Below are 26,059 nucleotides of genomic sequence, written 5' to 3' on the forward strand. Positions count from 1 at the left end.
AAAACGTTGGTATGCCAAACATGCCAATGTTTTTGGCCGTGACTGCATGGAATGCAACCAAGTCACAGCCGCTTTATATTGTTTAATTGCTCACAAATAGCTTTTTTATGCCTAAAATAATAATACACAATAATGTCCCTCAACTTTGGTTTGACCACGTGTGTATTTACTTTGACCTTCAGGGTCGCCCAGGAGCAGTGCTGTGAGGCGGTCCTGGAACAGCTACTATGTGACGAGGGCACCTCCATGGCTCTCTGGCAGTCTGCCTGTGAGAGACACTTCTTCCAAGGGGAGCCGTGGCAAACCAGAATCCTCAAGGTCACCATCACCATCTTCCCACAATCCTCTATCAAATTCCTAATTGTTTCATCTCCTTTTGATTAGATGTGCTGTGACTGTTGCATGTTCGGTGTGTCGTCAGCACTCCATGATCCCGGCTGCGAGATGGCTTACGTGTCGCTGGGGAAACGGTGCACACACGCTGCAAAAAGCTGCTGTGCCAAAAACACGACAGAGGAAATACACCCAACTGTAGAAGGTGACACATTCTTACATGTGGAATGCAAGGATTATTTTAGCCTCAACATTATTATGTTATTAATATAATTATGTATTTTTAATAATTATTATATTATTATAATTATATATAATAATATAATATATATTATAATATAATATATATAGTATAATATATATAATATATATTATATATATATATGTGCCCCGCCCCGCTTTTACTCATGTTTTAACTGTGTATTAACCATTGAATGCTGTATTTTGGTGTGTCTTCTATTCTGTTTACTTGCTTTATTCAACTTCATTTTTCTGTAAAGTGTCTTTGAGTATCTTGAAAAGTGCTATACAAATAAAATGTATTATTATATAGATTATATTATATAATTATATTTAATCATAATTATATTTAATAATTATAATAATTATAATTATATATGCTAAAATAATTATTATATTATTAATGATATATTAAATAAAATTAAATAAAGTATAATAACCACAATTGTGATTGTTGACAGAGAGCTATTGCGTGTATATAGCCATTTTCATTTCATTGCTTTCTTCTAATATTTTATGTATTATTTTATGTAGTAGTAAGTTTTTCATTACAATTTTCCTTGTAATTTCAAAATGTTCAGTTTTTATTATAATATTAATATTACAATATATTATTATTTATAATATTAGTTATACAGTTTTGTATTATTATGAATATTTCATAATAATGAATGAACCCATTTTACTTTTTTCCTTAACTTAATTTTGTATTGCTTGATTGTAGACGACCATGGTGTATCCTATCTGGCACCCTCTTCTTGTCTCTGATGTACATGTTACATAGCATCCAATAATCCGGTAAATATTTTAGTTTAACTCACAGGCGACTGTTTAACTGTGTACCTTGAAGTGATTTGTACATAATACCAATTATTACTGTTTTGTACAATTTCTGAGCCTGTTATTAAGACTTAGACTTAGTGCCTTTAAATTATAGCCTCGGTGGCAGGAACGCAATGAAAGTAGGTTTCAGATGTTAAAGCTTGCAGACACTTGAACACGGGTTAACACGTCGCCAAATGGCGACTTACGGGAGCCATTTGGTGACATGTCGAGGCTTGCTGTTGTTGCCTCCCGTGGTGAAGTGGTAAAGTGTCAAATCATGCTCCCCTTGCAAAAACATAGGGGTGTAAATGTGAGAATGTGTGTCTTTTCTTGTTTTTTCACAATAGTGTCACTGAATGCCACCAGCGTTCTTCCAGTGGTGTCGGGCAACTGTACAGGTTTGGGTCACCTCTTTTACGGACACATTTCTAATAGAAAATCAATTAATACCACAATTATTATTGCACTATATTGTGTATTTTGTAGCTAAATAGCCTTACCTCATTTTCTGTTTGTTGTTGTGTGCTAAACTTGCAATGACTTTTCTAGTTTTTCCATTATTTTGATTCTGTTTTTTTCCCCCAACAATTCATATTTGTGCTTTTGGTGCTAATCCATATTTCTGGTTGCTCTTACGGGGCTCAAATTGTGATAGTGCCACTGAGTATACTAAGTACTACTGGTGGTACACAAGCTCTCTCTACAGTGGTTGTAGGGAGTATTTCTGAGGTGGCACTTCTAGGTGTGGCCATTAAAGTTTATCATTTAACTCAGGACCGTCCAAACTTTTTACAGCTTAATAAATATTATTTTTATTGTAATATTATAACTTTATTCCTATAATATTTAGACTTTCTTTAAAATATAACCATTTCCAACCTAATTTTCCAAAAATTGCAACTCTTGTATTACAATTTACAAAAAAAAGTAAAAATTTCCATTTAAATAAATTATTTCCTTTTATGCTTCTAAAGTTACATTCATTTTTCACATAATTTTACAACTTTTCATCATAGGATTACAAGTTTTTATTATATTTATTTATTTATTTTGATTATATCACTACTGTTTTTTTCCATTGTTGTTTTCTAGTTTAATTGTAGTTCTACAATATTATTGTTGGGTTGTATTGTGTGAATCACTGCAACTACTGCATATTGGCATTATTGCATGATTGCAGGGACAATAAAGATCCTTAATCCTTGTTTCCACACTATTCCCAGTCTCCAATTGCTCCCAGCTTTGCATTGTCAATGGGACGTGTGCGTGCCGTGCTGGTTATCAGCTCCAATTTGATGGAGTCACTTGCGAGGGTGAGTATCATTATTCATCCTGCAAGTCTTTAATCGATAAGGACAGTTCAATATTGTGCTTGTGTGCCTTTAGATATTAACGAATGCTTGATCAGCTCCCACAATTGCCTCTTCGGCCAAGCGTGTATCAACACAGAGGGCTCGTTCCGCTGCCAACGGGAGACCAGCTGCGGCACCGGCTACGAGCTAACCAACAGCAACCACTGCCAAGGTGTCAAAATGTATTAATAACAGTGAAGGTAAGGGGACCTGTGCAACATTTCATTGTCTCCCCTCATTCCAGATATCGATGAATGCGCTTTGGGAATGCACAACTGCGGATTGGCATTCCTGTGTAACAACACTGAAGGGTCCTTCCGCTGCCATCCAAAGGAGAAGTGTGCTGTTGGGTTCATTCAAGATGCAGTTGGCAGCTGTATTGGTAATTCACGACAGCATTCAAGTGTTGGCTAAGGTAATATGACCAACATCAAGCTCTTCCTTTTAGACATCAACGAGTGTGTGATCCACTCTAGTCCCTGCCAACCCGGCCACACGTGCATCAACACACCGGGCTCGTACACGTGCCGCAAGAACACGGTCACATGTGGACGTGGCTACCACCTGAATGCGGATGGCACACGCTGTGAAGGTAAAGACCTTTGGAAGTCTTTGTTGCGTTTACTGCCGTAGGTAACATCGGAACTGTTTCCCATTTGAATGCAGATGTGGACGAGTGTCAGACGGGCAACGTGTGCGGACACCACGTCTGTGTCAACATGATGGGCACCTATCGATGTGAATGCACAAATGGATTTGTGTTCAACAGCGTCAACAAACAGTGTGAAGGTACAACCCCCAAATGACATTTAACACAAATATAAGGCGCTATTTTTTTCATGAGAGAAAGTCTAAAAATGTTGTTGTATTGAAAATATGATTAATAATAATAACAATCATAACAATCTTCAATGGTGTTTTACAGTATATACAGTCAAAAACTGGTTGTCTTATATTCAAGTTTTTATTTAACTCAAATTCAGTATTGAAAAAAGATTCAAAATAATAATTCAGTCTTTAAATCTCTCAGAAAAAGGTTCTTGAAAAAGTGGGGTCGTCTTTTTTTCAGGGTCATCTTATATTCATTTCACTGATATTGAATAGATGGAAAAACATAATCAAAAGGAAATATTATAATTCTTTTATTGTCATGGATTTTTTAATGAAATATTTTTCCCAAAACAGGAGTCCGTCTTATATTTGGAATTCTTATATTTAGGTCAATAAAATATTTCACTGATATTGAAAATGTGAGAAAAAAAAGAGAGACAAATTTCTTTTTTCAACATTAGAAAAAATATGCACGTATGGAATGTCCATAAACTGGTATTTGGGGGAAAAGACCAGTTTATATTCAAGGTTGAAAATATATTTTTCCCAAAAGCAGTCTTGAAAAAAGGGGGTCGGATCACATTCAGTGTTGTCTTGTGTTCAGGTCACTGAAGTACAGTATTTCCCTCATGTAGAAAAAACTGGTAGAAAAAAAGTGAGGTTGTGTTATATTTGGGGTTGTCTTATATTCGGGTCAGTGCAGTATTTCACTGATTTTGAAAAGTGAGGTAAGATGAAAAAAGGTTACATTTCATCTTTGATTTTGAAATACATGTCCAAAAACTGTACTCAAAAAAGTGAGGTTCTGTTATATTAGGGGTTGTCTTATATTCGGGTCCGTGCAGTATTTCACTGATTTTGAAAAGTGAGGTAAGATGTAAAAAGGTTACATTTTGTCTTTGATTTTGAAATACATGTCCAAGAACTGTACTCAAAAAAGTGAGGTTGTGTTATATTCGGGGTTGTCTTATATTCGGGTCCATGCAGTATTTCACTGATTTTGAAAACTGAGGTAAGATGAAAAAAGGGTACATTTCATCTTTGATTTTGAAATATATGTCCAAAAACTACTAAAAAAGTGAGGTTCTGTTATATTTGGGGTTGTCTTATATTCGGGTCAGTGCGGTATTTCACTGTAAAGTGAGGTGAGATGAATAAAGGTTACTTTTGGTGTGTTTTTTGTCATTGATTTTGAGATACATGTCCAAAAACTGGTCTTGAAAAAGTGGGGTCGTGTTATATTCGGGGTTGTCTTATATTTGGGTCAGTCCAGTATGATAGTTTTATAGACTTAAATCTTACCTTTAAAAACGTATGTATCTTCTATTATATTCAAGGTTGTTTTCTATTTGGGTTAATACATGTAATGTTTTGTTTATGATATTTGCATGTATTTGTTGTCTGTAGATATCGACGAGTGCAGGCATTATCCAGGGCGACTCTGCGCTCACAAGTGTGTCAACACCGAAGGGTCCTACCAGTGCGAATGCTCCAAGGGTTTCCAACTATCCCAAGATGGCAGGAGTTGTGACGGTAAAACAACCCATTTACCGAAGAGCATGGTTGTGTTTGCAAACCCAGACTGACGCCACGTTTCTAGATGTCAACGAGTGCGAGGCCAACCCGTGTGGCCAGGAGTGCGCCAACACCTACGGCTCCTACCAGTGCTACTGTCGCCGTGGTTACCAGCTGAGTGACACTGATGGGAATACATGCGAAGGTGTCGGAATGCTACGTCATCAAAACGAGGCAACTGCTTAACTGTTTTATGGTTCTTCCTGTCAGATATTGATGAATGTGCGCTGCCCACTGGGGGTCATGTGTGCTCCTACCGCTGCTCCAACGCACCTGGAAGCTTCTACTGCACCTGCCCACCTATGGGATACACCCTTGCACCAAATGGACACACATGCCAAGGTAACACATCCCATACTGTAAACACTTTTATTACAGAATAAACACACTCCTTGACTTGTGTTGTGTGTGTCGATACAGATATTGATGAGTGTGAAACAGGAAGTCACACCTGCTCCGCCTCGCAGAGCTGTTTCAACATCCACGGAGGATATCGTTGCTTGACCCTCGAGTGTCCCTCCTACTACCAGAAAGTGGCGAATGGGTGAGCATGCAAGACGGTTGTGGGTTAGAATCTGTAGCTATCTCTCTGCTGTACGTGTCAGCCCTGTGACTGACAGGTGATCCATCCAGGGTGTATCTCCCGCCTTAATTCTTCCCTTGGATGAATCCATTAGATCAAACTTTGGTTTCTCCCTTCCAGCCGTTGCGAGCGCCAAACTTGCGAGTTCACACAGGACCCTGCGTCGTGTTTCTCATTGCCCCTGAGAATCTCCTTCTACAACGTCACCCTCCCCACCAACACACCCGTCCCCGCCGACATTTTCCGCATGGGGCCGTTCAATTCGGTGCCCGGAGACCAAATGGCGGTGAGCATAGTGTCCGGAGATGAGCAAGGCTACTTTGCGGTCCAGCAACAGCAGGCCTACAGAGGCGTCATCTCGTTGCGACGCGCCCTCGCCGAGTCTCGGGACTTCTTCCTGACAGTGGAGATGAGGCTGATGCGCTACGGGACTTCACACCTCTACATGGCTAAGATAGCTGTGTTTGTCACGGGGGAGCAACCTAGCCAGACACTGTAGGAAGGACCAATAGGAAACAAACATCTACCTTTTTATTTGTGGCTTCTCTGCATTGTTACCATTAGATGTGTAGCTTTGACACATGCCTTATATACCTCTTGATATAACGTACAAACAATACAAAATGGGGGGAATTGCATATAGATAAACTCCTTTAATTATAATATAATAGGAACTATTTTACACTCCTACCTTCCTTATTTATGTCTTCATATTAAGAAAAGTGATACAAATATGAATATATATCACTCCCCCGGAAAATACTGCTTTTATTTCACTTTAAGAATTATTTACAGTTACTGATCACAACATTAGGTACACCTCCACAGTGAAATGCACGCATTCTGTGGGGCCATGTACCATGGATGTGCCATGGGGGGTACGCCGTGGTTGAAAAACATTTTTTTCATCTTCTTTAGTTGCAAAATGGCAAAAAATGTGTTTGGAATAAACGTTAAATGTCATAAATTTAGAAATAAATCATTTAACTAGGGGGCAAAAACCTAAAAAAACAAAATAAATAAAATTTTTAATAAAACTATTGAAGATAATTACATTTTTTGGCATACTTTTGTATTGGATCTGATTAAATTGTCCAGTTTCTAGACTCCGCCTTTAGTTGCTTGAACATCAAAAACCTAAAGAGTTACATTTCAATAACTCCAATGGGGCTGCACGGCGGGCGTGTGGTTAGCGCGCAGACCTCACAGCTAGGAGATCAGAGTTCAATTCCACACTCGGCCATCTCTGTGTGGAGTTTGCATGTTCTCCCTGTGCATGCGTGGGTTTTCTCCGGGTACTCCGGTTTCCTCCCACATTCCAAAAACATGCTAGGTTAATTGGCGACTCCAAATTGTCCATAGGTATGAATGTGAGTGTGAATGGTTGTTTGTCTATATGTGCCCTGTGATTGGATGGCGACTAGTCCAGGGTGTACTCCGTCTCTCGCCCGAAGACAGCTGGGATAGGCTCCTGCACCCCCGCGACCCTTGCGAGGAAAAGCGGTAGAAAATGAATGAATGAATGAATGAATAATTCCAATGTTTTTGTGATTGATCGCATTACATTTCCTGGTGTCCTCCTTTAGCTGCATGAGCGGCAAAAAAAGCAGTTAAAAACCTAAAAAGTGTTTTTTTGTTAATTATTTTAATTAGAATACTTAATTTATTAAAAATAATTACTAAAATTCTGATTCTAAATTCTGATATTTTTGTACCGGATCTCTATCAATTTCCAAGTGGCAGATTATAATGGAGAAGTAGGAGTAGCAGTACGGTCTTTGACCAGTAGATGGCGTTCGTTAGCTATTACCGGGTTGAAGGTTACCCTTCACAGCAGTTTACCTCAGTGTTTAGTCAGTGAAAATGCACACTGCCAACTTCTACTATTCCAAGTTCCTCTTTCCAGTCCAGTGGGAAAAAATAAGCTCTCCACTTATATTTTGGTCACCTTCCGGGCACCTGTCCAGCATCAGCATGGCGACCCAATTAGTGGTGGAACCAGTCATGATGGATGATGCTTTTGAGAGTCTGTGTCAGGTGATTCGCACCTAATTTGCTGTAAATGACACCAGTAGCCGTTCAGCTGAATAAACGCGAGCGGACACATTTTCCAGTGTTTATTGCGAATAGAGCTGATTGAAAAGTGTAACATAAGTGTGGTTATGGTAAATCTTTGGATTGGAAGCGCCTCCTTTGTCAAAATACCACATTAATCATTGAATATGACAATAATTACAGTATCTGTGTGTTTTGGATTCTTATTTTTGGACGGAACGAAGTGAGACGTCTTGTCTTGGACAAAAATGTTGACCCTGTTCTTGTGATGTCACTGGATCACATCAGGATATATTATTTTGGCACTGGGGCCAACCACACTTTGGCTCGCAGCTCCACGAACAACTTGGACTCACCTGCTTGCCTGGCTCCTGTCCCCTGATTTTATTTTGAAAGCCCCACTACACTCACTCTGCTAACCCTCCTAAGTGTTGTTTTAGACTTTGCACGGCGGGTTTGGACCCATTCACTCATTCCTTTTGAGAGGGAGATTTAGTGGCTATTCAGGTTCTCCATGCACATATCCAGACCAGCTTTTAAGTGGTGGTATCCTCATGCATTGTTTCAGAGCCAGGAAAGCGTCCAGCATGCGTTGCGTTAAATCCTGTCCGTTGAATGATTACGTCTGCATGCAAGACCCCGTCCACCTCATCAGCTACACCATCCTATCATTGCCCACCTACAAACACCTCAACCAACCGGAAGGTGAGCACGGATCATGTCGATTCTAGTCGTCCGACGTTTATCTTATTGCACTTGTCATCTCATATTGTTCCAACAGATGTGGTTTTCCTGCGAACGGCATCATCCGCCGACAGCGCCGACGGTGATGTGGTCTTTGAAATCCTGACGACAGATGACCGGGCCTCATTTGACGTGGTCAAGCGCTCACAACAGGGTATTGTCATGGGTAAGAGCACATACGGTTCAGATCAAGAGTTTAGTCCTAAACTTGACTAATGTTTTTGCAGTCACTTCCTAAAAGCAGCAGAACACTCTTACTATATAGGTGATCTTTGACCCGCATTTTTGTGGAGCACTTTTGTGCTTTTGCACTTAGCTCTAAAAAACAGCATAGCGTACCTGGCATGACCTTTGATGTGCCTTTTGGCATAAGTCCTTACAGACAGCAGAGCACTCCTGCCAAATAAAGGATCTTTGACAGGCTCCTTAAAAAAAAGCTGACCACTCCGACTATATAGAGAATCTTTATAATGCTTTTGTAGTAAATGGTAATGGTAATGGTTTTATTTCATTTGAACATGCATCAGATTACAATTGAGTTTGAATTTATTGAATTTGATTGAATTTAATCAGTTCACAGTTCCACATGTCCAAAAGGAGTAGGAAGAAGCAAAGCTTATTAAATCCTACCCCTCCATCTGATACTTTTACAATCAGTAACTGTTACATTTGTTCACTTCCTGCTTTCCTAATATAGTTTAAGTTTTTTTGTTTTTTTTACATTTTATTTTTGTCACGTACCGAAGTACGAGGTGATATGACCATGATGTGATATGCTTCACAACAGCAGGCTATACCAGTCAAATAGAGGATCTTTGATTCGCATTTTTGCAGTCGTGCCTTACAGTCTGCAGAGCGCTCCTGTCATACCAAGTGAGGAACTTTGACGTGCATTTGCAGTCGGTCCTTAAAAACAAGAACGCTCACCTGTTATACAGTATATATGATCTTCAACATACTTTTTGAGTGCTCTGGTGTGCTTGTCATATAAAGGATCTTTGACATGTTTTTGCAGTCGCTTCTTAAAAACAGAAGAGCAGTCCCGTCTTATTGGATTTTTTGTAGCGTTGTTGCAGACAGCAGCATGCTCCCGTTATATAGAGAATATTTGATGTGCTTTTTATAGTCGGTTCTTAAAAGCAGAGCTGCTGTCAAAGAATCTTTGACATGCTTTTACAATCAGTCCTATAGACTAGAGAATCACTGAGATGCTTTTGGAGAAAATATTTCAAAACATCAGAGCATACATGTCAAATAGAGAATCTTTGACTCACATTTTTCAGTCTAGGCTTACAGACAGCAGTGGAACTTTGATGTGCTTTCGCAGTAAATCCTTGAAAACAGTAGAACTTACTGGTCAAATACCGTATAAGATCTTTGACTAGAGTTTTTACAAACAGCAGAGCGCTCCTGTCACATAAAGGATCTTCAACCAAATTGCTCTGTTGTCCTCATCTCGGTGATATCATACTGTATTAAAACTAGCATTGCAGCATTTCACAAGAGCTTAGAGAACATTTACTGACGGCACTTCCTGTTAATTTCCCAGGAGTGGTGCGGCAGGTGAAGCCAGTCAACGGCCCCATCGACATCGAGTTGCACGTGGCGCTGAGCTATGTTAGGTCAGGACTCGTCTCACATCGCAACATCGTCGTCATCTACATCTGCTTCACAGAGTTCTGGTTCTGAGCCATGTTCACCATGTGAATTGAATATAAGATGCAAAATGTATGCCAAAAGAATGCATATTTGCAATAGATTATCATACAACATACAGAGGTTTACTGTGAGGCAATGCTAACACCATACATTATGGTCACTTATGTGTTAACGTTTTATTATGCAATTATTACTTAGCTAGTTCACATGAGTGGTTGTCTTAATCCTAATTTTACACACGTGTGTTGTGTTGTTGTGTGTATTTAATGTCATTATATGTACAATCCATTTTACTTTTGCACCATCTGAGTTATGGCTGTTCAAGACTAATTGCCATTAAATGTGCTCATTGTTTGTTCTGTGGAGAACCACCACAGCCTCTCCTGTGTAAAGTTTGTCACGATATTTCCGCTTATTTCCACTCATAATCTGATATACAATACTGTTCTGTAAATAACTCACATAAAAATGAAAAATTGCTTTAAAAAAACATATACAATATAATCAACTCTTTTCCACGTTGATGTGACTTAGACCACCGTTGAGCTCCTCCTGTCCAATCAAAACACAGGGGTCAACCAAAGAGGAAAATCCTGTGATGTAAAACTTAACCACTGCATGGAAATCCCAGATGCTTGTCCTGTGGCAACAATTGCATAAATGAAATCTGGGCAGCAGTCTTTAGTCATTATTAGGGAAATTGATTTCATATGTGAATGAGGCTTGCTATGAATTGAATCGGTTTAGCATGTTCTCAAACAAGGAACAAAGAAAAACTGCAATTTGATTAATTCAAAAGACATATAATACACGCTTGTTTTCACTGAAAGCCAAGAAAACTTGAAAACAATAGCACATGTTTTGACACCGCCCTCAAAGCTAGAACAGCCAATGGGGTTTAAGACTTCTTCCGGATGTCCCGCCCCATACGCATGACACAGAAAACATGGCAGCTACTCCGACCAACCCCGATGACATTTCAGCGTCTATTGCTGGTATTTTGAATGAAAAACACTGCCCTGAACACTTACAAGTCTTAAAAACATTTACGACTGCCTTACGGGACAAGGACTACAGGTGAGGAGGAAGTGTTTTGTTGTGTTGGTGTTTGTTAGCTTGTTTGCTAAGCTAGCTGCGCTATCAACTAAATGTAAGTAATGGTATTATATTGCTAAACAGCTAGCTTGTTACCATATGCTTTGACTTGATGAATTAACCTTTTAACAAGATGCGGGTCTTTAATGTCCTAAACGTATATATTGTTATGGTGTAAAGTGTGTTTTTACAACTACTATTTCCCTCTAGCCTTCACTTGTGAACTAATACTTGTCATTGTTAGCTGTTTACTGAACGATGACATCATCCTGTTTTGATCAACATCCAGGGATGCTGTCGATAGAGAGGCGTTTTCCAGTCTTCTAAAAGTCTTATCCAGACTCAGTGATGAGTTGCAAGCTTCCAGCGGCTCTAATTACAGCCTAAAGCTGCAGCTTACTGCTGAGTGCTTTCGAGCTCAGAGGAACTCCTGTGTGCAAAGTCCCCGCAATCAGTGCCTGCTCAGGTAAGGGTTGACATTATGTCTTTATTGTCATATATGTGTTTACCACGTAAATGTGATGTTTACTTACAGGGAGCTTGGTTTTGTTGATGTTTGCCTCCGGATATTGAGATTCCTTCACACAAATTCAAAGAGCAGGGATGGCGTCTTTGAGCGTAAGTTTTAAATATGTCATTGAATCCCAATGGTAGCTTTTAATAGCTTTCTCGTATTATCGTTTTTTTCCTCTCAGCTCTGCGTTGTGGGATCCAGTCTCTAGGTAATTTAGCTGTGGGGAACCAAATGTGCAAAGATGACATTTGGCGGCTAAGCTTTCCAGATCTCATTGTGTAAGTTACACTTGATAGTATCTGTATGAAAATGATGGCTGAACAGACACCAGTTTTATGGTCCTGACATAAATACCAAACAGCTTAGTCAGAAGCCTAAATCTCATTGTGAGCAGGCAGCTGCTTAACGTTGATGATGAGAAGACAGTGAGCTACACCTCCATGGTGGTCCACACATGCCTGGATGAAGCCAAGGTGGAGGAACTTTCCGAGCCACAGAACATCCAGCTGGCGCTCAAGATGATGGAGCTCTGCAGGACACAACCCGAGCTGGACTGGACGTAAGAGCGAGATAAGTGGCAAGCGGACTGTCAATGTAGTTTTTAATGTGTGCATTTATATGAATCAACAGGGTCCTGATTGCAACTCAGCATTTTCTCACATCTTCAGCTCTGGTTGAAAACATGTATGCTGCAATGTCATCCTGTGAAAGGTAATCTTTGTTCTTTGTATGTAGTATATGCCACTCTCACATTTTTTTCTCATAGTCTAAAAAGAAAAGGAATTTCTGATATCATTACAGTGTTTTGCTTCTCTGTGTAGCCTTTATCTGGGATGTCTGGGATTTTATTGTTGGAATATGCCAGAGACCAAAAAAAAACGAGCTCATGGCCTTGGGCCAGACTTTGCCTACCCTTTGTTCACATTAAATAGCATTTTTGACTAGTCATGTGCCTGTCAAAGCAAAAGGTGGCGCCATAACATCCAAAGTCTTATCAAAATGCAGTTTACAGAGCTCAACTAGCTCTCTCACTCAAACTACACCTGTTCCTGTGGTGGTCTTTACGCTTCACGGTATAGAAAAAGTGCATTATTGTCTTTCAGACTGACGCTGTTAGAGCTGATCTCGGCCCAGCTAAGTGGCGAAGAGTCCCAAAATTGTGGCGTCCCTCCCAACGTGACTTGTTTCCTCGCATCTTCCTTCCAGAAAGGCTGTGGAGCCGTGTTGACCCTTGCCACTGGCTCTGCATCCAGCGATGAGGTACAAACACTAATACCGCTCTGGAAGAGTCCGTAGAAATTGTGTATTCTCTCATCAGCAGGTCCTGCAGGAGGTACTGACAGTGATCAGTCTACTTGACGTGCTATGCGAGGTGACCTCACACCACGCAGAGTTCCTACAAGACCAAGCGGACCTTTTGGTGACCACCGTAGGTAAATCAAACCACACAAAACTCCCTAAATGGGTCAACACAAGCGATAAAGGTGTCATGACATAAACCAGCTCACATTCCTGCGCCATCATCAATAAAACAACATTTAAGTGTCTTCTGTTCTTCATCTTCTCCGGCAGAGCTCCTGAAGCAGGTTCACACCATCGGAAAGGCCAGCAAGAACATTTTCAGCTCGGCTCAGAATTTCTCCTCCAGCGAAGAGGACAACACTTCTTCCGACTCACCTGTCATCAGCTTTAAGGCTCATCTCATCAGGCTGATTGGAAACCTTTGCTACAACCACACTATCAACCAGAACAAGGTTTGAAGTAGATACTGTATGGATAAGTACTTTGGGTAGGTAGGTACTGTCGTGGATAGATCTAAATTTGGGGTTTTGGTGACTCGAATGTTTAAGCTCAATGGTAGCAAATCAATCAACCCACACGTTATTCCAGTGCCCATAATGCTGACTGGGAACGAGCGGTCGATCACATCAATGTCACTTTGTAGATGTGATATAGTATGAGGGCCATTTAAGAACACACTGCAGGACACAGTGCCGCACTTTGGACACCCTCATCCTAAGGGTTAAAGTCTTGCCGTGGGGCAGAGGCGCTTACAGTAATAATAAAAATCATACAGAAGTATTTTTTTTATATTACTCTCCATGCCTACTACTATGAGATTCCTTCTCAAACAGGATCCGGGAACTGCAAGTCCTTTGCTCTTTAGTGCCTTATCGTTTTACAGTGCAAGCAGGAGACAGGCTGGTGTATCAAACCGCACAAACGGACGACTACGGAGAGGAAATGAGCTGATTTTAACTCTGCGTGTTCCCGTCCGTACAAAGCATGTTCTTTCAATCCAGCTCTCTTGTTTCTCACTGAGCCCACTACCGCCGCCGCGATTTTATCAGTTTGCCTCCATCGCCTGCTGTCAGCATCTCAGTTGTCACATCAAGATAAATATTACAGCAGTCGGGGAGGAGCTAGCCTCTGCCTGGGCTGCAGTATAGACTCACTCGCCTTTAATAGGAAGCGATTGTTGGAATGCTTGTGGGATGGACACCCTCGCCTGGCCTCGCTGTAATATTTATGGATGCTGATCTGTGGTCTGTCATTGGTCAGAAATCACCCCGTATCTGTTTTCACCAAGATCCCTTCCAGTAAACCACATTTTGCTCTGTTCACCTTTGGGACAGATTGTAACACAAGATGTCCTCGCTAAGTGCAGAACTGGATGCACACAAAGCTCAAGTCTGGTTGCTTATTGTCCTGTTTGTTCTCCTTTTTGACAATACAAACACCGCTATTAGTTCTGGCTCTCCATGCAGTGTGTTTTGGAAATTAACCGCCGTGACAAGTGGAGGTCAGTGGCAAACAGATACAATAATTGAGCTTACGGGCGCAAACTAATGATAAGAAGCAGATGATGCTGTTGTGACACGGTTCAGGCACAGCCACAACTATGCCGCTGCTCCAGTTTTCCCCCTCGTAGTTATTATTTGCCTTTAAATAATCACATGGAATTTTTAAACGCAGGCTTTATTTTCTCACTTAAGAGACAAAAACATTGGTTTGGTTCAGCGTCCAACAGCTGCAAAACAATGCAAGTAGTTTTAATAAACAAAATACAACGGAAAAACATGTTTTAAGAAAATAATATTGTAATTTGTGGATTGATTGTATTTGAGGTTATTCATTGTTCCATATCACAAATATCAACAAGGTGCAATAAGTAAGTAAATAAACTGTAAGCGGCGGCACGGCGATCTAGTGGTTAGCGCGCAGACCTCACAGCTAGGAGACCAGGGTTCAATTCCCACCCTCGGCCATCTCTGTGTGGAGTTTGCATGTTCTCCCCGCGCATGCGTGGGTTTTCTCCGGGTACTCCGGTTTCCTCCCACATTCCAAAAACATGCTAGGTTAATTGGCCACTCCAAATTGTCCATAGGTATGAATGTGAGTGTGAATGGTTGTTTGTCTAATGAATGAATGAATGAATGAATAAACTGTAAGCTGATTTAGTATTGAAAGCTACATTGAATGCATATGTTTTTTTGCAGGTCAGAGAACTGGAAGGCATCCCTGTCATTCTGGACAACTGTAACATAGACAGCAACAACCCATGTATCCTTTGCTAATAGCATTTTAGGCAAGGTAACATTTGTTTAGAGAGCATAATTCGTGCACACGGTAATTCAAAGGGTTTTACCAAAAAGAAAATCAGTTCATAAAACATACAAACATTGAAAAATTACAGAAAATCTAGAATACCTAAAAGTTTAAATGAATTAAAAGTGAAGGGTGCAGATAAAATACACAGTTGAATAGAAGTGTTTTCAGTCAGGATTTGAACATTGCCAAATTTGAGGATTGCCTTGCATTTTCTGGAAGACAGTTGCAGATTTTGGCAGCCAAACACTGAAATGCAGCCTCACCGTGTTTAGTGCTGACTTGGGGCACCCTCAGGAGGCCGAGATGGTTTATGTGGCTCTAACATGTCAGTAATGCACTTTGGCGCAAGACCATGAAAAGGCTAATGTGCTCATAATTCCTGGTTCTAGTCAGCACTAGAGCAGCAGCATTCTGGATGTACTGCGTTTTTTTTTACTACCATCAGTATTTACATTCTTAATATTTTTTTTGTTGAAGCATAAAATATGAAAATACCTCATCAAATCATGAATATAAATGCAGTTATTTTTGGATGACAGTGGTGCCTTGGTTAACATCATTAATCCATCTGACTCAAACCAAAACGGACTGTAACCAAAAAAAAATTTTTCATAGAAAATAATGTAAATCAAATTAATTTGTTCCAGTCACCCAAAAATGTTAACACAAAGCACATTTTCTAAACAATAAATCGATGCAAAAGTGACGACAAATGAATGGGCAACTTAACAGTTAACATCACTTTTAGCTAATTTTGTTGGGGGGAAAAAACACACATCCATCAATTAACAAAAAATTAACACATTATTCTACTGTAGCCACAATTGGCAAAAATGTAAACATTATTTAAATCAAACTTGGTTCTACAACCAGTAAACATGTACCTTGCTGGTTTAATATAAAAAATGTAAAAAACTAAAATAAAAAACAGACTGTATTTTGGACACTAATCAAGCAGGCCAATGCAAGCCAAGGCAGAGATTTTGGTTGTTAACTGAAAAATGTTAACCAAGGTACCACTATATGTACATAGTTTTGTGGTCTTATTTAAAATATGTTAAATTTAAAGCAACTTCAGTAACATTTGACGTGAAATCGGCATCTTCAATTTAGTCGCCTCTGTGTTGCCGTGGCGACCCTGCATCACCAACATTTTGGTGTTTATGATACAACTGGACCAGCCAGGACACCTCTTACTTTGTTTTACCTCTAGAATTATAAGGTTGCAGTACTTTTTAGCCATTTGTTCAGTGCTTGAAAAAAGTGTTGCCTGTATATTTGTTTGTTTGGTACATTTTGCACGATTATTCCTTACCGCCACAAGACTCCTTTTATAATTTCACCTGGTAATATAGGAAGTGCTGTTACTATAGCGAGGGCTTTTATTTACATAAAGCACAAATAGGACGGGGTGTTGCTAACTTTTTATACCTGACTGCTGCGCCCCGTCCCGCCCTGCTTTTAGCCTTGTTTTAGCTTTGAATGAATGTATGGATGTTGTATTTTAATGCATTGTTTACTCTGTTTTTACTCAACTCTATTTTTATTTATTTTTTCTGTACTGTAAAGCGTCTTTGAGTACTCTGAAAAGCGCTATACAAATAAAATGTATTATTATTATTAATCGAAGGTAGAGAAATACAAAGAGATAGAAAGCTTTAATGGTCATTTGGAGTTGTCTAAAATATAATAACCTTAACCAACACATCCAGTCATCAGTCAATGGTCAATTTTCGCCATCCGGAACCTCTTGGAACACAACCAGAAGAATCAAGAGCTGGTGGCCTCACTGGAACAACGCGGGGCTGCCGACTATTCCGCGCTCAGGGAGTTGGGCTTCCAGGTGGAGGAGCGAGACGGCAGTTTGTTGCTCAGACCAGTCAGGAAGGATGCATGACCTCGGCCCAGGTTTTAACGTGAAGAAATATCAATACCTTAACACTATAGCACTTATAGAGTGGAGCTTCTCAGTACATACAGTATTAAAGGTGCACAGGCTCTCCCCGCTGGAAAAACTACGCTTTAGGAACTCTTCTATTGTCTCGCCCCAAATCCTGGGAAATGTAGAGTGGCCTCACTTGTACCATTTGGCTAAGCTAATTCTTTGTGCTGTAATCCAAAGACAAATGACTCCACAGTGTCTAGGCTTTTCTTTTTGGAGAATTTAATCTCTCCATCAGGGTTAAATACCATGCAGAATCACATTGACTTCTGTAATAAATCAATGAATGTAATACATAATACATTAACTTAGCATAGTAATGTTGCCTACATTGCAATGTTTAGACTAATTGTATGCTCATAATCTAAATTTTATGCACTGTATCGTAGACAAATGCTGCGTCAAAGGGCTTAAGACATTCAAACCAGCTATTTGAGTTCTTTACACCTTCACCTTGCCTATTTAAGTTACACCGCACTAGCGTTAGTCAACGCAACCTGTAATTTACTTTTCTTCTGGTGATTAGTGGTAGTGACACAAGCTGAACAATGCTGACACCTCAACAATGTGGCGCTTTAGAGGCCTGCCACACCCTGTTTTCTCTGCCGCCGTTTTTTTTTTAAATGACAAGATGCACTGAAACAATCAACCGGACTCTCCCCTCAATCCACCGCCATGGTGGAGGGAGCTTATACGGTTCCGGTCCCCAAGGATTTCAGACAGCTAACAAAACAGCGGTTACTTGCGCTCCAGCGGCTGGCTGCAATGCTTTTGAGCCCCACAGGAAAGAGTCTGTGCGAGTCAGCCACGGTCTGAATGAGGCAGCATGGCCATGGCTGTCTGGTCACCTCCACACAGTACTCTGGGCTTTCCCCCATCAGCGTTTTATACCACATTGTGTTCCTGCCTCCCAGATACAAAATACATTATTAGAAGGTTTAATAAACATTTGTTTGCAACACAAAACATTTTGTATGACTTTATTTAAGCCAAGAATGTAACATAAAACACATACTGGGGAGATGACTAGTAGAAACACCGTGATGCTAGCTTAATTTTTTGGCTACTTTAATAAAAACTATTTACATGAATAGAAATCGCAAATAATTTAAATCTCTGAAAAGACACAATAGTAAACACTATTTTAGTCAACAGCTTTTCAATGGTGACTTTCTTTTCCCTAGGTATAAATGACATAAAGTGCCACATTCCTCATATAAAAATATACTCTTCAAATTGTTTTGTAAGTTCGACAATGGGTGATGGACCAAAAATAGCTGCTGTGTGGTTAAGGCACATGCCATCCACCCAGGCGGGCTTAAACCGCGCTTTTGTGTGCGCCATTCATGGGAACGCTCACTGTATTCCAACCTGGTCATAGCAAACAAAACAATGAACACAGTCGGGGATGGAAGGTGCCGTTCTCACTCACAAGCGTGTAGGCTAAAAATAGAACTGTCATACCTCATGCTTAATCAATAGCTTAACGCAGGGGTGTCCAAACTTTTTCAACGAGGACCGCATACAGAAAAATTGAAGGATGTGCAGGGTCTCGTTGGTACATGCTGAAACCAGTCCAGTGTTGGTCAACCTATGCTAAGCTATAGCATATTAGCGTTGTTTTATGGGTGGCAAAGCAAATTTATATAAAGTGTAATTATATGTATATCATGAATGATTTCATTTTATTTTTAGAATATGCGAGGGACCAAAAAAACAAAGTGGTGGGACAAAAATTGCCCCCAGGCTGCACTTTGGACACCCCGGCTTATTATGTGACAGGTTACACATAATGGCTGCAAATGGCAGATTTGACTATTTCATCCACTTTGCATCAACAAAGAAGAAAAGCGGTGAGTTGTTTCCACCCTCTATAAGTCTAACATAAATATTTAGTTTTCATTTCAGTGTTCAAACAGAATACAGTGCGAGTCATATTCCAGCTTTTGACCATTTCCATGATCACAACCCCGTGTAACAGAATTATTTGCCTTCTGTCTGTGACATTTTTTTTTATTTGCCTTTTGAAAACAAATCCTTTCTCTTGCAGGATGCTTCAGACCAGCATCTCCAGTCTAAAGTCATCCCTAACCATCCTTTGTCAAGAATTTCAAATAGGATGTCAAAATGTGCAAAATGTTGAATAAATACTTCCTTTTCCTCCCACTCCTCTACTTGCAGGTGAAAATCTCAGATTTCTCGCTGCAGGTGTTGCATTTGACAAAGCAGCACCAGTGGAATTTGCAGTTGCACTGCCAGACCCTCGTGTACTGGTGCAAGTTGTACCCCCTGCCGCAGCACATCACGTTGCAGCCATCCATGTGCGCCGAGGTGCCGTTGCAGAGTCTCCCCCGCGTCCCTGTGCTCCCTGTGACCCTGTCCTCCTCGCAGTAGTTGGGCGAGCGCTCCAGGTACACCAAATCGGTGTCGGGGGGCTTCTGGTAGCCCCGACCCTCTTTGAGGCGTAGAAAGGAAGGTTGGCGCAGACGAGAAGCGTGGACCGGCTCGACTTGAACGGCGGCGCTGTACCGCTCCTTTAGCAGGTAACCGATCTCTCTAAACTTTGGGAGGGTGATCCAGCAGGTCTTAGTGGTGCAGGACCCAGACACGCCATGACACTTGCACTCCAGCTTCATCTTTTCTTCAAGGATCTAACAACAGAGAGAGAGCAGTCAGTGTATAGTTTGTATAACTACTGTGTCTAGCCTACTGTCAAATATGGTGGTGGTAGTGTCACGGTCTGGGGCTGCATGAGTGCTGCTGGCACTGGATTCAATGTGGGCATGTTTACTGTGAGGTGGACTCACTTGGAATTCATGTTTCACGTATTGAACCGCAGCTTCCCAGAGCTGGCAGCTCTCATACAGCCAGACCATTACACTTCCACCACCATACTTGACCGTATAGGCAAGGTACAATCATCTTGGTACTCACATATGTTAATAGTAAATCTATACTACTGAGTACTCTAAAGTATCATAAAAAAATTTGTGATACCTCCAGTTTACTAGGTAGTACTGTTTGGTACAGTGTGTATGCGGTGTGTATTTCCATTGCCACAAAAAGTACAAAATGATAATTATTGTCACCCTCATGTTGTACACATACTGTACCTTCCGGCCCGCCTCATTGTTGTGTAGGTTCATCAGCCGCCGGGCGTTTTTCTTAATCTCTCGGGCATCCACGAAGCGCCGCGAGAATTCCACGCCATACTTGACGTCGGCCGAGCAGCCCCCCCACTTCCAGCCCTGCTCGCGCTCGTGGTAGCCCTGCTTGTCACGGTCGCAGCCGCACTGGCTCAGGTTGCCCTGGCTGCAGGCTGTGGTCACCGCGTGGGCCACGCCGGCCGCTGTGATGGCGTACGTGAAGGCTGCTTCTCGGCTACCTGAAAAAGAAAATATCAGCTTGACCTCGATCAAAAGGAAATAATAATTGATTATATTTTCAATATTGGTAGTATTTCTTAGCTGCTCGACAATTGAGACATTTGCTGCGACTGCAATACTCCTGGTCACTGGTGTGTGAGTGACAGGAAGAAAACCTCTTGCCTCCACCTATTGATGTGCATGTATAAATCCACACTCTGAATACAAGAAGACGCGTATTTTTCAGACTTTTTTTCCGGTTTAAAATACCACCTTGGTGGCACGGTGGTCTAGTGGTTAGCGCGCAGACCTCACAGCTAAGAGACCAGGGTTCAATTCCACCCTCAGCCATCTCTGTGTGGAGTTTGCATGTTCTCCCCGTGCATGCGTGGGTTTTCCCCGGGTACTCCAGTTTCCTCCCACATTCCAAAAACACGCTAGGTTAATTGGCGACTCCAAATTGTCCATAGGTATGAATGTGAGTGTGAATGGTTGTTTGTCTATATGTGCCCTGTGATTGGCTGGTCACCAGTCCAGGGTGTACCCCGCCTCTCGCCCAAAGACAGCTGGGATAGGCTCCAGCACAAATGAATGAATGAATGAAAATACCACTTCCTAGTTGGGTCAACATGGTAACGTGAATTGCCTGCTCTGTGTCGATCCTCCATGTTGTCCAAGCTGCAGCATTCAGAATGTGGCTTCGATTAGACGACGTCATCTGGATCGCAGCACCAGACTCCTTGTAGCACTGACGGGTTGCTGAAGGTTTTTAATTACTCGTGATGCCGTAGGCCACCAGAACACCGTCATACCATCACGGATGCTGACTTCTCTAACTGGATATCAGGAAAAGATCTGGAAGCTCCTCTGGAGCCAAGATTTCCAAAACCAATTTTGAAACACAGACTCGTCTGACCACAGCGGACTTTTCCACTTTGCGTCATCTCAGACAGCCCAGAGAACTGGCTTGTGGATGTTACTGATATATGCTTTTCCCTTTTTACATGGTGTTTGGAGACGCAGTGAATTGCATTTACTTAGAACGCATTTCCAAAGTGCTGCCAAGCCCAAGTGGTAATATCCTTGATGGACTGGTGTCAGTTTTTAAATACTGCAATGCAGTGGGGTTCTGCTTTACAAGGGGTGATTTTTATGCATTCCCCGGATATTTGATGGATATTATGGTTTGCAGATGTGTAATCCCTAAATTCCTTCCAATTATTTCTTGAGAAATGTTGCCCACATCGTAAACCGCTAAGCCTTTTCAAGGATACCCCAATATTGACCCCTGTTGTCCACGACTTTCAGGCTGAAGTCATCAGCAGTAAGGCTTCTGTTGTTGTCGAAAACTTGAGGCAAACACAAGTGACATCTACTGGCTGACCGGTAGATTTGGATATTTTTCATCAATTGAATTTCTCACACAGCTTAAATGTCTTGCTGTGTCTGTTTCAGGCAGTCCACGTTGTTTTTGCAAGCGATACTTAAGCGCCGGATCCCTGCGTGCTCCAGTTTGACTGACATGTGCCCCTTTCTTTGCTGTGTCACCATTTTGAAGTTGAGAATAAACACCCTTGTATTTATGGCGTGCTGAGGTGCGGGGGAAATTAATTTACTGGCACCACGGTAGGTCTGTGTAACAGGATAGCCCCTCGCGCCAATCAGCGTAATGCGTGCGTTCAACAAGCGGCGGTATTAATGCATGGCGTCTTGTGTATAGGAGAGATTCTAATGGCTCCCCTGTGACAAAGTGAAACCATCAGTCCTGTGCCCCCCCCCCCCTTTCCCCCGCCTCCATCCATAACTAATAACAAACTCAAGTCCTCTCTCATCAGGCTAAATCTGTGCAATCCGGATATATTGTACAGGGGGAATCTGCTCTCGCCGTGATTTGTTTGGATTGCACAGCAGTGCATTGTTGCCATCCAGCTGCCGGGCCTGACTTCAATTAGTGGTTAGCATGATTCTCCGCGCTCTTTCTCAACGCTTAATGAGTTTAAAGGCCTGGCGGTCAAGCAAATGAAGTGCTACAGATTAAGCGACAGGAGAGAGCATGAATGGACAAAACTTGCTGGTGTAGTTCTTTTTATGAGATACAGTCCTGGAGAAAGGTTCTTCTCGTGTCTCCAAGTTGCGTCCAAAAGAGTACTCTTATCCGCTTTACACACCACTAAGTGAAAGGAAACATTTCCTTTTGACAAAAGGAAAGGAAGAAAGAAAGGCATCCAGATGTCTGTCTCCTTGGAACAAAAGTGATGGCTCCCAGAACTGCGAGATTAAACGCGGGTCCAAAGCCGCAACAAAACATTCACATTGCAATGCAATTCATATGAGGGTCTCACATGAGGGGGGATTCTGTGGGAAATACTGATTGAATCCCTTGTCTAGTTGGCTGTTCTTTGAAGGTGGAACGCCCTTATATGGACAAAGGTTTGACAAATGTGTTAGATGTTTGTCAAAACGTCTTGCCTTTGTAATTGATGCTAAGCCACGGGACATTCTGTCATCAGAATATGCAATAGCGTCCTGGTACTTTATTTGCATACTTTTTGGGGTATATGAAAGGTACTGCTTTTATACCCTTGAGCTGTACAAATTGGGAGTATCGGTATACCGAGGCCATTTTGGAGCATATTCAGTTACCCTGAAATCACTTAAGAGTCGAATTGACAGCTTGTGTTTTTAGCTTGACGGCTAGCGCTCTTGACTCTTGATTCTGTGGACTTTAGTTTGAGTCTCAGCTGAACGCAGGACCTGGTAGGTTACACCTGGACCCTTTTTGTTACTAGAAAATGAATCTGGTAATTATCTATGGGTGCACATTAGTGCAAACTGGACTTTAGGAGGGATACAGTTTCACTTGTGTGGTCATCGTTACATGATTTGTACAAGTTGGGAATATATTCGGACCATTTTTGGACCTGGAGACGTGCGTACACTTCCATTTAAATCCAGTTACAATTAATTTCCTATTAGATTAAGGGACATAAATATTAATACAATTGGCTGGCGACCAGTCCAGGGTGTACCCTGCCTCTCGCCCAAAGACAGCTGGGATAGGCTCCAGCACCCCCCGCGACCCTCGTGAGGAAAAAGCGGTAGAAAATGAATGAATGAATGAATATTAATACACAAAAGCCACATTAATGCATCTAATTTCTATACGATCTTGTCAAAAATCAAATCCGGTGCAAATGGGACTGACCTACTCTCAGCTCTTGTCCGAACACTGTCCTCTCTCCCAGGGCCGAGCAGTTCCACCGGCCGTACCGGAACTGGTACTGGCATTCGTTGATGCCCAGCTGGGCGCCTTCGCCAATGACAATGATGGCATCCGGGCGGCTCTGACAAAGGGCTCGCTGTCGAGGCGCCAGGCCTGGTATCTTGTTGCAGATGATGTTGGCGCCCAAAGCTACCACCGAGGACAAGGTCCTACATATGCAGATAGACATACTGTAGTTTCAATGACAATCAGAAAGATACGAAATATGCTTATTATTGTGATTTTTTGTAATAATGTAATAAATCATGAACATATTACACACAATATGTAACTACAAATTAAGAGTACACTAAATGTAGTTGACCAATATCCTACTTCACATTACTTCCTTATATTCAACACCTGCGTCCTCCACTAGAAATCCTGCGTGTAATTTTCGCGTAAAAACATTTTTTTGTGCTCAAAGTTCAAAGAAAATGAGCGTACAGGTAGCTACCGCTGGTGAGGATGAGGAAGATCTGTGGGTAGTAGACGGACAGCAGAGCGCTGCGTGACGAGATGATGAGCATGGCTGCGCATTGAACGCAACTTTGTCTTCACTCCTTCAAAAAAAAAAAAAAAAAATCACCAAACAATCCCGTTTAATAGATGTCCAGGTGTCGTGATTTTTAAAGTAGTCCACACTCCACTGGCGGTGAGCCGAGGGCGAGACGCTGCATCCCGAGGCCGAAGTGCACGCTCCCACCTGGGCTGAGAGAGTGCAAGGGGTGGGCGTGGTGGTGGTGGTGCTGCTGCTGCTGCTGGGTGGGTCCAGTCGTGTGCATCAAAGTGGGGGCTATATTGCGGCAGTGGGTTTTGGGGAAGGGAAGCATTGGGATGGAGCAGCACATTCACCGTATCTCCACCCCTAATACCTCCCATAACACCCCCCCCCCCCGCGCCTCCCAAATTACATGTTTTAATTTTGAATGGAGGGTCGTGATGCTCTGCTGCCTCTTTATTAGTTGTGCTGACTGCAAAAAATGGCGATCAATTGTTCTTGTTTTAGATATTTTATATGTTTTTTATATGTTTTTTATATGTTTTTTATTTGTTATCAAATTTTTGTACACCTGCACTCACTTTATTAGACAGCAATTGTGCTCGTACGGCTCATCATATTATCATATCTACTTTCATATATCATAAAAATACATTTAGCACAAGATGTGTCAAAATATGTTATTTTTAAGGGTCTTTATTTTGAATGTTCTTTGTCTTTTCATGTCAAAAAGCAGGAGGTTAGAGGTCAACTTTGTCCGCCTCTGCGTTCGCCAGCACAAGTGCGCCCTCGTGTGGTGGTAAACGGGACCAAAGTTGCTTCAACAGGTACATATTCATTATGCACAGCATGTACAAGTTGCCTTTTCCTTGCTGGTATTTGCATTGCTCGTGCAAATGGTCCGTTCATGTGCACAAAAACGAGTAATTGTAGCTTTTAAAACGTATTTAAGAGTATTTGTTGTGGTGAGACTGTTAAGTAAAGAAGTAGAATTAGTGCTGTAGCTTCAAAGGATGAGCTGTTTTCTGAAGTTGGCGTCACAAACGACAAAGTGCATATTTTATCCGATGCTGTCTTTCATTCTGGAGCCTGCACTTTACAACCACAAGGGGTGATGATATTAATGAATTATGCTTTCAAATAGTCAGACACTATTAATTTCATTTCTGGGAAACTAGCAACAGTAAAGAACTGTGATTTATATTTAAACAAAAACTATTTCAAAGATTAAATCTCATTGACTTTCACTCCTGGTGACCCTCCTTTCAACCACAAGCCGGCCCTTAAAAGTGTGCACTCTTGTCTTGGCAGTTGCTGTGTAATATCTGCTGCTTTTTACATGTGTGTGTTTTTCAAAGGGCCATACGGGAACACGTACGTCGCCAAACAGGATATCAAATCAGTGATGAGAGCAGCCATAAAGCCTTAACGACTTCATGTCTGTCGAGGGTGTTGACAGAACAGACATTATCTGCTTTATTACGATGATTGACAAGGCTGGAGGCGAGTAAAGGAAGCATGGCTGAGCTCTTTAACGTTTTATGGATCATAATCATGAGATACCGGGAAG

General features: G+C 41.5%; 3 protein-coding genes across 5 annotated transcripts; 2 read left to right on the top strand and 1 right to left on the bottom strand.

Annotated features, from left to right (window-relative positions):
* The first annotated feature begins 1,621 nt into the window (after positions 1-1,621).
* Positions 1,622-10,562, top strand: LOC131131857 (fibulin-1-like). The gene is made up of 14 exons (XM_078789163.1): positions 1,622-1,652; positions 1,746-1,796; positions 2,622-2,711; positions 2,785-2,922; positions 2,995-3,132; positions 3,199-3,342; positions 3,417-3,539; positions 4,989-5,114; positions 5,182-5,301; positions 5,367-5,498; positions 5,577-5,700; positions 8,363-8,499; positions 8,576-8,704; positions 10,088-10,562. The coding sequence occupies exons 1-14, from the start codon at positions 1,622-1,624 to the stop codon at positions 10,225-10,227; spliced, it is 1,623 nt and encodes a 540-aa protein (XP_078645289.1). The 3' UTR covers positions 10,228-10,562.
* Positions 10,563-11,093: 531 nt separating this feature from the next.
* atxn10 (ataxin 10) lies at positions 11,094-19,482 on the top strand. Of its 2 annotated transcripts, none has more exons than XM_058078000.2 (11): positions 11,094-11,274; positions 11,582-11,758; positions 11,828-11,910; positions 11,988-12,084; positions 12,201-12,365; positions 12,437-12,517; positions 12,910-13,066; positions 13,128-13,239; positions 13,379-13,560; positions 15,307-15,370; positions 17,131-19,482. In XM_058078000.2, exons 1-11 carry the CDS (start codon positions 11,144-11,146, stop codon positions 17,313-17,315), a joined length of 1,434 nt encoding a protein of 477 aa, XP_057933983.2. In that variant the 5' UTR covers positions 11,094-11,143; the 3' UTR covers positions 17,316-19,482. The 2 variants fall into 2 exon arrangements, with proteins under 2 accessions (XP_057933983.2, XP_057933982.2); XM_058077999.2 differs by having other exon boundaries at positions 13,125-13,239; positions 17,131-19,477.
* Positions 18,331-24,761, bottom strand: wnt7ba (wingless-type MMTV integration site family, member 7Ba). 2 transcript variants are annotated; one of them, XM_078798768.1, is made up of 4 exons: positions 24,445-24,761; positions 23,931-24,157; positions 20,474-20,745; positions 18,331-20,011 (listed from the first exon to the last, which is right to left on the bottom strand). In XM_078798768.1, exons 1-4 carry the CDS (start codon positions 24,525-24,527, stop codon positions 19,532-19,534), a joined length of 1,062 nt encoding a protein of 353 aa, XP_078654894.1. In that variant the 5' UTR covers positions 24,528-24,761; the 3' UTR covers positions 18,331-19,531. The 2 variants fall into 2 exon arrangements, with proteins under 2 accessions (XP_078654894.1, XP_057933984.1); XM_058078001.2 differs by having other exon boundaries at positions 24,435-24,761.
* Positions 24,762-26,059: the final 1,298 nt, after the last annotated feature.

Source organism: Doryrhamphus excisus, linkage group LG2, assembly GCF_037039965.1.
Source record: "Doryrhamphus excisus strain RoL-2023G ecotype Guam linkage group LG2, RoL_Dexc_Guam_v1.1, whole genome shotgun sequence".
Lineage (NCBI taxonomy): Eukaryota > Metazoa > Chordata > Actinopteri > Syngnathiformes > Syngnathidae > Doryrhamphus > Doryrhamphus excisus.